The 11435-nt window shown below is 55.5% G+C and overlaps 3 protein-coding genes across 3 annotated transcripts; 2 read left to right on the top strand and 1 right to left on the bottom strand.

Annotated features, from left to right (window-relative positions):
* Positions 1–3313: 3313 nt before the first annotated feature.
* Positions 3314–4240, top strand: N657DRAFT_463678 (uncharacterized protein). The gene is made up of 2 exons (XM_062787498.1): positions 3314–3458; positions 3512–4240. Exons 1-2 carry the CDS (start codon positions 3400–3402, stop codon positions 3987–3989), a joined length of 537 nt encoding a protein of 178 aa, XP_062647193.1. The 5' UTR covers positions 3314–3399; the 3' UTR covers positions 3990–4240.
* A 1908-nt stretch (positions 4241–6148) lies between these two features.
* Positions 6149–7033, top strand: N657DRAFT_463252 (uncharacterized protein). The gene has a single exon (XM_062787496.1). It carries the CDS (start codon positions 6364–6366, stop codon positions 6808–6810), a length of 447 nt encoding a protein of 148 aa, XP_062647192.1. The 5' UTR covers positions 6149–6363; the 3' UTR covers positions 6811–7033.
* N657DRAFT_634566 (phospholipid-translocating P-type ATPase) lies at positions 6856–11029 on the bottom strand (the record flags this gene model as incomplete). Its single annotated transcript, XM_062791288.1, has 3 exons — positions 6856–7030; positions 7094–7761; positions 7814–11029. 3 exons carry the CDS (start codon positions 11027–11029, stop codon positions 6856–6858), a joined length of 4059 nt encoding a protein of 1352 aa, XP_062647191.1.
* Between the last annotated feature and the right edge of the window lie 406 nt (positions 11030–11435).

The following is an 11435-nucleotide window of genomic DNA, read 5'->3' as shown; positions in this document are numbered from 1 at the left end:
TGAGGTAGGTTTCTTCACCTTCATAGGCGAGGCCTCAGTGGGTGGCTGACGGAGCAGTTGGCGAGGAACGTCAAGGTGTGCCCCCACGCCCGGCGGCACAACCCTAAAGACCACATTGACTGCTCCGGCGGCCTGAAATTGCCTTACATTGTCAAGGTACCGTACCTGAGAGGTAGCTTAGGCTCGCCATTTCATGCGCGATCGCGAACTTGTTAGATGCTGCATGTATTGTACACGAGTCGGTAGGTAACTGTCCCTGTGCAGGGAGCTGTCGGCCAGAACGGGATGACGCAACCAGAGCAGATGGATGAGGTGTGGATCCTGTACCTGGGACGCAGCACACCTTCGGCAAGACGTGGTCATATTTGACAAGCTTGCTTCTAGAATGGACGCTCAGGTCTGATTCCTCCAGCTAAGCTAGGATTCAGCCACTTCGGCAACAATCTTGAAGCAAATCTGTTAACTGAGATTCGACGAGGGCTTTGTCCGCTCCTAGGACGGACAATAAAAGACAAAGAGCTTTCTACAACCTGGACCTTAGACCAGATTCCAGGTTACCTTTGTTAGTTGGGAGGACAGGATTGGCTGGGGAGCTAACGGACATCATGACGGACGGCCCATGGCGTGATGTTTTCACGGGCCATCGTCATCTGACCAGAACCCGACGCTGCCGCAGTCTCGGTAAGGTCTAGTACTTAGTGGTGCATACATTGCCTCTTCGGTTGCGAGGCCAGTTCTGGTCTTGGCGAAGATGTACTAACAGAGGTGAATTTGGGGAGAAGGAAGACGACCATGGAACTTGTACAAAAAATTTGGAACCAGCAAGCCGGAGGCTGATAGATTGTGGTGATGACCTCGTGGGTGCTTAGAAGGTTGGGAGTCATTGCAATTGGCCAGGAACGTGCGCGATGTGATGGACGAGGGAGGCGCTGACCCGGGCATGACCAGCATGTCGGGCCCCAGGGATGGATGAGGTGTGCGGTTGTTGGATGGTCATTCTTTGACACTGGACAGTCTTTTCGCCCTAGGAGGTCGCGCTCTCCGATTGGCTCGAAGACCGTGCAACCTTCTGCCTGAGTGCCTGCATCTTTGCACACTGCTGCGAACTCATCAAGGTTCTAATGCTCGCTCCAGATTTTGAGATCCGGGCTGCAGAGGTACCACGCCCTGAGTTGCAGAGGTACGATTGTAGAAGGCAAAGGAGACAAATCGTTTTCGGTTGTACAGAGTACGCTGTCCCCTATCTTACCTTAACGGTAATGTGGGATATCGCAATCGTTTCACCTTCTTGCAGTATTGATCTTCTGCCAACCATCCTCGGTCAGTGGAGATGCCATCATCTGCCCCATGGATTCTGTCACAGGACTGAACATGACAGAGGCCTCATCCAGATGAGATCAGCCCGATCTCTGCACCACGCACACCACACACCTTAGTTTCACACGGGCAATTCGGCACTGAGCAAGGGCCAGGGAAGGACAGGCAGGAACAGGGCCAGGGGCACGCCAGAGCACCCCACATTCCCTTTCAGGGTGCAACCCCTCCTCACGTCCTTCTCAGCCCCTCTCTCAGGGCTGCGGCAAAACCCTGCATGCCCCGTTAGCTAATCGATGTGACGGATGGGACAGCGTGACCTACAAGAGGAGAGCGCGCGCCCATCTCTCTCTTCCTTCTGGTGTCTTGGTATCCTGTTCTTCGGCGGCGACCTTCCATTTGAGCAACCTACCTACCACAGGAGGAAATCAGCATCACCCCCTCAGTTCCACCCACAAGACACAGCATTAATCCCACTGGCCTCGCACAGAGTCTGGCACCACCTTCAAGGGTCCACTCCTTGGACGTGCAACCGGTGACCATACGCTGTGAACGCTCACCGCAGCACCAACAACGGTGAAAGACGATTGGCCGAACCCACGACGGGACCCCGATCTCCGTTCTCGGTGCTTCCAGGAAACCTATCCGTATTGGATTCTAGGGATCGAACTCGGATCAAGCGAAAGAGTCATCAAGGCACAGGACAAAACCAGACCTTCTGCTGCTCACAGAAACCACGAAATATCTGTCTTTCCTCCCACCATCGTCAGCACAAGCTTGCCAACGCATCTGTTGGGATTTCTCCTGACCAAGCCTCAAAGCACCGCTCGGCTCAAGACGGCACCTCCGTCATACAAAACGCTCCACTATTCCTGTCGTGCAGCCGTCACCTCCTGTTTTCTCGCCCGCCATTCTCCCTGTCAACGGCCCAGCTGAAGGTTGATCAACTGTTCTGCGACCGATATTTGCCTCGTTGAACACCACAGGACTCAACACGTCCGATTGCGACATCACGTCGTGGCCCGTCAAGCTCCGTTACCGAGCACGAACCAGGCGCCTGACCAACCAGCGGGCCTAACAGCGCTAACATCGCCCCTCCGCCTTGACACAAGCTGGTTTGGTTGCGTTGAACGCCCTGGTGACTGTCCTGGAGATAACCACTCAATTCAACACCTACCTACTTGCCTCAGTGTGCCTGGCCGCGGAGCAACTATTGACTGTAGCGGTATACTGTCACTAGTCGAACGCCGAACCGCCCACCGACAGGGCAGGAAAATCTCTTCTTGCATTTGGGGGTATTCGCCACCCGCAACGACCGAACCGCGCAATTGCTGGTTGGTCGAACCTGCATTTTCTTTTCCAACCCTGCCTTCGTGGCTTGGGGAACAAGCTACGAGCTCATATACGGGCCTATCCTTCTCTGGCCCCGAGTTTCAAAGCTTCCATCCCGTCTTGAACTCTCGTCTTCGGCAGCATCTCAGCAAAGCTAGAGCAGCACCCCGCGGCACTGGGATCGAAGCCAGCAAACCCCTGCTTCTCTCCTCGGAGCCAATCACAGCGCAGCTCAAATGCACCACCACCGCCGAAGGTCCGGCCTTGCCTCCGGCAACTCGTCCATGACCGACGTGCGCAAGGCTGTGACTGCAACAGACCCTTCGTACAAGAAGCAGCACTCATCCCGTCCGGCGCCAATGACCAGGAAAAGCACGTCGCAGAGCGTTCCAAAGCTGGGCAAAAGCCCCCGCGAACGTGAAAAGGAGCTTGACGACGAGCGATGGTGGGACGAAGAGAGGGAGAGCTTCCCAGAGTACTGGTACGTTGTCAACAGTCCCTTGCGTCTCGCCAGTTCAGCGCCTCTCTGCCCGCACCCCATATATGACTTCCCCTTTCCATCCACCCGCATTGTCACCTGACATGCGAGGTGATCAGTGTCACCTCAATCTACCCTTCAACGATGAGGGGGAGTGATAACAAAGAGGGGTAAACGTCGGGTCGGTCTCATCAAAGTACCTTACCCGGGAGCTACCGTTCCTGCATATGGCCACTTGGATGAGCCCACAACTGACCGGCTTTTGATTCCGCAGCATGATTTGCGGGAAGCAGTTCATCCCTCTGGACGACCAATCGTTGTACTGCTCCGAAGAGTGAGTAATCCGAGAATTGTTTTTGTGAACGTTTTGCTGACTGCATCAACCAGATGCCGCATGGACGACCAGAACAGCTCGACCATCTCTGCGGCGCCGAGCCGCTACACCAGCAGTCACCCAGCCACTCAGTATCCCTATTACTCGGCCCCGCCAGAGCCTAGAGATATCATTCCTCGCGCTTCGCCCTCGCGCCCAAGCTCGACGCACGTCACGCCGCCTGTCACTCCCGCATCGGCCATTGCAGCCCTGAAGTCACTGTCGATCAGGCCGGCAAGTCCCACTTCACCTGTGGGGACTTACCACTCCAGCATCTGGCCGTTTGCCCGGAGCGTTACGGCGACAAGCCCCAGCACTTCGTACTCTAAGCCAGCCGCGGGTTTCTTTTCATCGACCTATGACGGGGCGTTCTATGGCGCCGGCAGCGACTACTATGGCACAAGCTCCGACCGACCGTTGCCGTCTCGCAAGCCGACTGTGTACTCGAGACCGAAGTCCATCGAGTTGGTGACACCCATGTTGGGACGGTAACCTGTGTTCTCCCACCAACATCCCACACTTTTTGCGGGGTGGGCAGCGACGTGGGACACGGCTGCACCCATCCCTTTGGGTCCATGTCATGTGAGGAGGGCGGGCTCGGGTGACAACTGTTCTCATCCTGCATGCTGTCCTTAACCGGGGCGCCTGCGTCTTCGATGTGGGGGCTATCGCGATGCAGCCTGTTGCGGGCCGCGCGGGGTTGGTGTTGGACGACGACGCCTGCGAGCAATGCGGCAAACGACACCTTTCCTAGAGCGATCACTCCCTTCAACAGTCGTCAGCAGACGCTCTCGCCCGCAATCTCGTTTCCCGGTTACCCCACACGATGGCCGAGATCATGGGAGCTTGTTCGGCACACTTCCCCCTCGAGCTTTCCTGATCGGTCCTGGAGCAGCTGCCACTTTTCAGGGTAGACTGCGGGCGTTTTCTGGGCGCGGGGTGCCCGGATGAACTCGTTGGCCGAGGTGAGGGGAGCTGGGTTTCTTGTGCTGCATGCACCACCTCGTCTTTTCTGCCTTTTGGCTACTATTATTATTTCTCTTTCCTTGTTTCAACATTACGGGTATTCATCAAAAGTTTTGTTCGGGTTTCAGCGGACATCAGCATGTTAGATGGGAAAAGCAACTTTGGGAGCATAGCTTGTGCATTCAGTTCGTTAGCTTGGGGGTGTCTTGGCGCTACTGGGGCTGGACTGGAGAGAGCCGACACGAGTCACTCTCTCTTACGATCGATCTTTCTTGGCACTTCATTTAATGGATGTCGAGAGAAACTCAAGAGTTGTCTTGCAAGCATATATTTCCGGCTTTGGATATCCACTGGTGCTGGACTGGGCCGTTGATGGCGTCTTGGTGTATTTATGGAGCATGTCTTATGACACACGGCGTTGAAGCCGGCGGTTTGTATTTGATGAACACTATCTGTAATGCGTATCTACGTACCTCTCTACACGACTTGGATATGAAATGAGCATACCTGACCGCCCCCAACATCACTATGTGCGCATGACAGGACGGTCTTTTGCCGTTATGTCTGTGTGGCTCGACAATTTGTGCAATGCATTGCTGAGAATGCGTGCTCGCCAGTTCCGCGGAACACAAGACGCCGATTCCTGCCCCGGTCCACGTTGCGGGGCCGCGGGCTGGAAATCTGGGGTCGAGAATTGGGGTATGGAGTAACGGATGGAGCAATGCCAAAGCCAACAATCTTGGAAGTGGATAGTTATAGTGTTTTGCGATATGGGAACTTTTTGGCGAGACTTGTTGGTGAACAAAAGGTGGAGGGTGGAGTTGCTGAAGGATTTTTCGTCCGTGCGATATAGTCGTTCCAAGGCAGAGGAAACAAGGAGAAATCTGGGGGATGGGGGAAAGAGGAGAGAGCGGGGACGAGAGCAACACAATGGCTGGGTCACGGCTGCTTTCGGAGACCAGTTCCACCCGTACACAAAACGCAGGCCAGCTCAGTTCCCTCTGGAGACGTTCCAATGAAGAGAATATCTGAAAATTAGGTTGGTCGATCTATCCGGGCCCTGCCGTGCTCGCTGACAGGTCCGATCTTCTTCCGCATTCAGGAATCTCTTGAAGATCCGACTCGCTCGGAGACCAAAGAATCGGCCCGGAGCACAGGTGGAGCCGCGTCGGCAAAGTCTTCCTCTGCTGGTCTAGCTCTCTTCCGAATGATGAATGGAGACCGCAATCGGATGAACAACATACAAGGGGCCGACAGAAGCTTGTGAGAAGGATAATGTTATGTGCTGTAGCATCAAGTTGCAGTTTTGTATGTCGCATCCCAGCAGCTTCCCTAATGTGTCTCATGCTGTGCCGGGGCAGGATTATGCGTTGCGAAGCTCTCTCCGCAGCAAACTGAAAGTTCGAAATGGCGCATCCGTCTTGTAGGTACGTAGGCAGGAGTGAAGGGGGTATCCTCGCATTATGCATGCAGGCCTACGTGGCCAGAGGATTTTGATGAAATCACAGAAGGGGAACTTGAACTTGTCCAAGGAATCTGGTAGGATTATGGGATACAGCATGGAATGAGGAGGGGTCGAGCCATTGAGTTTGTTCGGTACAACCGCACCGATCGGCGGCCAGAATGCTACCCATCAAGGCAGTTGAGGAAAAGGTCATGGCGTAGGGTTCGCGCGGGCAGGCTGAGCTCGATGAGACATACGGTACGGCTCAAGGGAGTGCTTGCTAAGTGAGACTTTGGGCTGATATTATTAATCTTTCGCCATGAGGAGAATATATGGTCGACATGAAAGGGGATTGCCTCGCAGGAACGAGGCGATGACAATACGAAAACACGCAGGGATAAATGTCTGCGACAAAGAGAGAAGCTGCTAGGGCAACGGTATGCTCTCGATGCCGCGATGAATCAGTCGTATAACCACAATCATGCCAGTCATGACGTTGAGAAACAGCATGACACGACTCAACATCACCAGCAACGTTGGTGGAGCCAGCCTTGGCGAAGTATGCACAACAACTTCACTTGCTCTAGGAAGCAAGCCCTTGATCACACCCGTGCCATGAAGAGGAGGATAATCAAGATCGAGGACGCTTCACATGTCCCCTTCCAGCACGCCGCGTACTACATAGTACATGCCCCAGCCCCTGGCTTCTACTTATACCGCCATCACAAGACCCCACGGCACCGGTGGCAACATAGTCAACTGAGAGCGATACCCAACGTACAAGAAACTGCAAGGGACGACCCCGAGCTGAGCAAAGAAGGCTACATCAGAAACAACATCCATCCATTTTTCACCCCTGGGTACTCCATTCGTGTCCTACCGACTAGTAATCATAAAGGATAACACGACCAAGGTTCGTCGAAGAGCAGAAAATAGACGAATCACCATCTAATGCGGCCTCGAGCTCGCCATCTCACCATACCGCCCACGATGCTGCGTCGTGTCATACGCCTGCAGAACCCGGGTCTGCGACTCATCTGCCTGCGAGAAGGCATATCCGCGCTGCTTGCGCATACGCTGCACCTGCCTGACCTTGCGGATGGCCTTCTGGAATTGCTCCATCCTGATCACCAAGTTAGCAAGCTGTCGGAGCGGCGTGCGGGCAAAGTGCATGCTTTAAACATACCTCGGCCTGTAATCCTGGATGTTATACTTCTGGATCTCCTGCACATGGTGATACGGCTCGGGACGCCACAGCCGCTTGCTAAACTTCCAGGCAAAATCCCTCGCCAGACACAGGACCGCCAGCGTCGGCAGCTGGAGCCAGAAGGAAGGGCTGGTGAACAGCCGCGGGACCACACCAAAGTACTCGGTCGAGAAGTGCAGCTTGGGGGCAACGGTTCCGTAGACAGCAATGAACACAATCCAGATGGCCATGCTGCCGGGGATGGCAATGACGTGGTACTTTGTCCAGTTGTTGGTGACGAGAGCAGCCTTGCCGAGGACTGTCAACAGGACCGCACCGTACATGGCCGTCCCCCAGACCCACTTCCCAGCCGGGATGCTGTCGCTTTGGACGCCGTCGTAAATGTAGAAGAGGGAGCCGCCAATGTAGAGGATGATGGAGTGATAGACAGCATTGAGAATCCACGAGGTGAACACCCGGATCCGGAAGAAGCTGTTGTTTTGACCGAGCGAGTACAGCTGCGGGTAGCGGTCGAGCAGGCGGGCCGATACGAATTGGTCCAAGATACCCAGGACCAGAGGAGGAAGCACGGTGTAAAAGACGTTGTAGAAGGAGAGCGTCCAGGACTCGTAGATGACTTCGCCAGAAAAGACGTTTTGGAACACGTACTAGTCCTCGTTAGTAGGCGTTGGACGGGGCCTGAAAAGCAGTGAGACATACCCAAAACTGTGTCAGATAGAGCGTAATGTTCTTGTAGAACGAGAACAAAATCGCCTTGGCGACCCGGTGGTAACTCCAAGCTCCGTGGACAAGAAGCAGCTTGCGGAGGAAGCGAAATTGGGCGATCGAGACGTCTGCGCTTCGGGCGGCTTGGAGACCTTCCACACCGCTAATGCCGATACCAATGTGGGCGGCCTGAATCATCGAGACATCGTTCGCCCCGTCCCCGATAGCGAGCGAAATCGACTCCTTCTGGTACTTCTTGACCAGCTTCACCACCATTGCCTTCTGCAGCGGTGACACGCGGCAGCAGATGACAGCCTTGCACTTCACGGCAAGGTCCAGGAAGAGCTTTTCCAAATCCTTCTCCAGCGCGTACGTCAACGACTTTCCGTCAATCACGAGAGCCAAAGTGCCCATCTCGATGGTCGCATCGCCCTGATTCCGGATAGCATCCAGCTTCTTCTGCAAGTTGTCTCTTGTCGCTTCGGCATTCTCCTCGTTGACGATCAGAAGCATCATGTCCTCGCTGAGGAGCTTACAGCTCATGCCAATGTTAATGGCAGTCTCTTGTCTGTCGCCAGTCAGGACCCAAACCTTGATACCGGCTTCCTGAAGCGTATGGATCGTCTCGGGCACACCGTCCTGGAGTCGGTCCTCGATGGCGGTAGCGCCCAAGAGGTAAAAGTCATGCTCGATGATTTCGGCAGCCTTGTCCAACTCCTCGGCACGATTCCCGCCCACAGTCGTCTGCGCCTTTTCGTAGACCTGATACCATTCCTGGAACTCATGCTCGGGAATCTCGCGCATGGCCAAGCAGAGCGTCCGCAGGCCTTCGGAGGCGTATTCTTCGAGATGACGAAGGGTGACATCGACGTGCGGGTTGCTATCATTCAGGCGCTCCAGGATCACCGTGTCTGCGCCCTTGCAATAGCACCGAATCTTGCCGTCGGGGCAGCGATAGATGGTAGACATCCTCTTCCGGGTCGAGTTGAATTCGCAAACTGCTAGGAGTTCGTACTCGAGTTGCTCGCCGTTGACCTCGACAATGACAGCACGAGGCTTGCGCGCGACGAATCTGTAGCCGAGTTGCACAGCACCTTCAACAAGGGCTCCCTCGTCGGGCGAAGCGGCCTGGTACTTGATACTCCCCGACTCTTCCTGCTCGGGAATAACGGTGTGGCAGATGGCAAGCAGCGTGACGAAGTGGTCGATGGCTTGGGCAGTTGCGTGGCCCTTCAGGTTCTCCTTCAGCTGCTTGAACTCGTGGATTCCAACCTCCACGCCGTCCTCGATCGTCGGAACGCGGTCCTCCGGCACAGTCTCGGCGTACATGATACCGGCAATCGAACACGCCTTGAATTCCATCATGTTGCAGGTAAGGGTCCCAGTCTTGTCCGAGAAGACGTATTCAACCATTCCCAGCTCCTCCACCAAGCTGGAAGTGCGGCAGTTTGCAGGCGTGTCGGTGGCTTCGTAGTAGATATCCAGGTCGTCGTTGATCAGAATGCCATGCCAATACTTGACCAATTCGAGGGTTACGAAAAGCGAGATGGGGACCAGCGCAGAGAAAAGCACCCAGTAAGTGACCATGTCCTTGATAAAGATGCGAGCGACGGCAGCGGCACCATCTAGCCTGTCCAAGGCGAGGTAGTTGAGAGAGCCGCCCGAGACACCCCGCGTGACCAGGTCGCCGACGGTCGAGATGACGCTGAGCACCAACAGCATACCGACCAGCATCAGGACGAGTTTGTTGAGCTGCCTCTCAACCTTGGTCCGCTTGATGGGTGCTGCCGTCGCATTCCGCATCAGCTTCGTCTCGTGACCGGTGAATACAACCACGCCATGAATCCACGGGGTATTCCGCAAGGTTGCACCACGGAGGAGCAGCTGCTCCGGATTCAGGGGCAGCTCCTTTTCTCCTCCGCCAGCCTGCATCGTCAGAGTGGCTTCGTACGTGTACAGGCTGCTGTTCGGCTGCTCGGATCGAATCCTGCCCCCCAGCCGGCTGAGCTCGGTCGAGCTCACCATGGACGAGGTTTCGGGCAGAGCCTGCTTGATTTTGAGGTTGGTCTCGCCGTCCAAGTTGGCTGTCTCGATATAGCACAGACCCTCGGGCTCCGAGCTAGCCAAAAGTACCAGGTCAGCGGGAAATGGCTCTTCAGACTCGACTCGAACGATATCCCCGACCGCTAGATTGATCCATTTTGTCTCGGTGAAGGTGGAGCCGCGCAGGACGCGGGCCTTAGACATGTTGAGTGCCTTGTCGGCCTGTTTCCGCCGATAATCTTCCACCAACTCCTTACCTGCCGAGACCATGAGCACGACAATAAGCGGACCGATGGTGGTGTACTGGTTGGTAGGCGAGAGCCCCGGGATTTGCTGCAACCCAGCAGTGAACAAGAAGAAGATGTTGGCGAACTTTGAAAACTGCTCGAAGAGGAACTTGGGGAGGAAGGTGACGACGTTGTACTTGGCCGTGGAGACATGGTTGTCGACGTACTTGTTGGCGGCGTTCGCAGGCGGGTTGTTGAGGTGGATGATGCGGGGCCCAAGCGTGGAGGGATCGGGCTTTGCTCGCCCAAAGCCAAACTTGAAATTGCCCATGTCGAACTTCTTCTCCTTTGGCGGTGGTATCTCGGCGCTGTCTGTCCGGGCGGCTCGTGGGTCTGTCAGTGGGAGGTCCATCTCCGAGTATCCCTGGCCCATTCCCAGCCTGTTTTTTACCCTCCCAAGAAAGCCGCCGCCTAGGCTCAGAACACTGTTCCGTATCCTTGCGTTGCCATGCGCTGACGACGACGGGTCGCCCCCAGCCATGGCACCCCCGTGCTGGTAATATGACCCGCCATCGTCCGGGTAGTCATCGAAGTCGTCGGCATATCTTTGGTAGTTGCCCAGGTCGGATGTTTGGCTGTACTGACGATCGATCTCGGGGCCGTAAGGCCCTACCGGACGCGACGCGGTACTCGATTGCCCGGCAGCTGATGGCCTGCCGGCGGGTTGTCTTGGCTGTCCGGAACCAACGAAATCATCGTAGGACACAGAAGGACGCGATGGCGCACCATCCTGATCGTAGGCGTAGGAGTGGAGGAGGTCGTCATCGGTCAGAGTCGAGCGCTGGCCTGTGCTATAGACGGGTTGGTCGTTGTCAAGATCGAGAAGCAGATCGTTATTCTTGGAGGTTGCGGAGCCTCCGGGAGGCGGTCGGCCGGTCATGCCGGTGGTGGTCGGTGCCGCTCTGGGCAAATAGTTCGAGGGATGATCACAACGTTTGTTAGAGCATTGGGCGCTGCCGCAAAAATATGTGCGCTCGAGATGCCGGGATGCCGTCAAAAGGCCGGCAGGGAGGAATCACGCGTTGTGTCTGGTAGAGGTACTACCTGGGAAAGGCAGATGCCGACGAGGTGCTGTCGTGTTCGCAGCGAGCACAGCCTCCTTTCAATGAAAAGTGATTGAAATTGCTTGGCCTCGTCAGCCGCAACATTCGCAAACCCAGAACCTCGTGAAGACGAATGTTCCGCTATAGCCAATCCAGCAAGAAAGCGTTCAGGGACCACCAAGAGCCTCGCCTTTAAATGCGCAGGTCGAAGTGCAAGCGGTTTGCCGAGTTGTTTCGAGATTT

Source organism: Parathielavia appendiculata (genome assembly GCF_033297405.1).
Source record: "Parathielavia appendiculata strain CBS 731.68 unplaced genomic scaffold N657scaffold_7, whole genome shotgun sequence".
Lineage (NCBI taxonomy): Eukaryota > Fungi > Ascomycota > Sordariomycetes > Sordariales > Chaetomiaceae > Parathielavia > Parathielavia appendiculata.
Note: the sequence above shows the minus strand (reverse complement) of the source record. Positions and strands in the feature narration are given on the sequence as shown.

Bases quoted from the DNA above. Each gene is read 5' to 3' on its own strand.
- N657DRAFT_463678 (XM_062787498.1), top strand. From the start codon at position 3,400: ATGATTTGCGGGAAGCAGTTCATCCCTCTGGACGACCAATCGTTGTAC. The intron at 3,459-3,511 runs GTGAGTAATCCG...TGCATCAACCAG, and splicing joins TCGTTGTACTGCTCCGAAGA to ATGCCGCATGGACGACCAGA.
- N657DRAFT_463252 (XM_062787496.1), top strand. From the start codon at position 6,364: ATGAATCAGTCGTATAACCACAATCATGCCAGTCATGACGTTGAGAAA.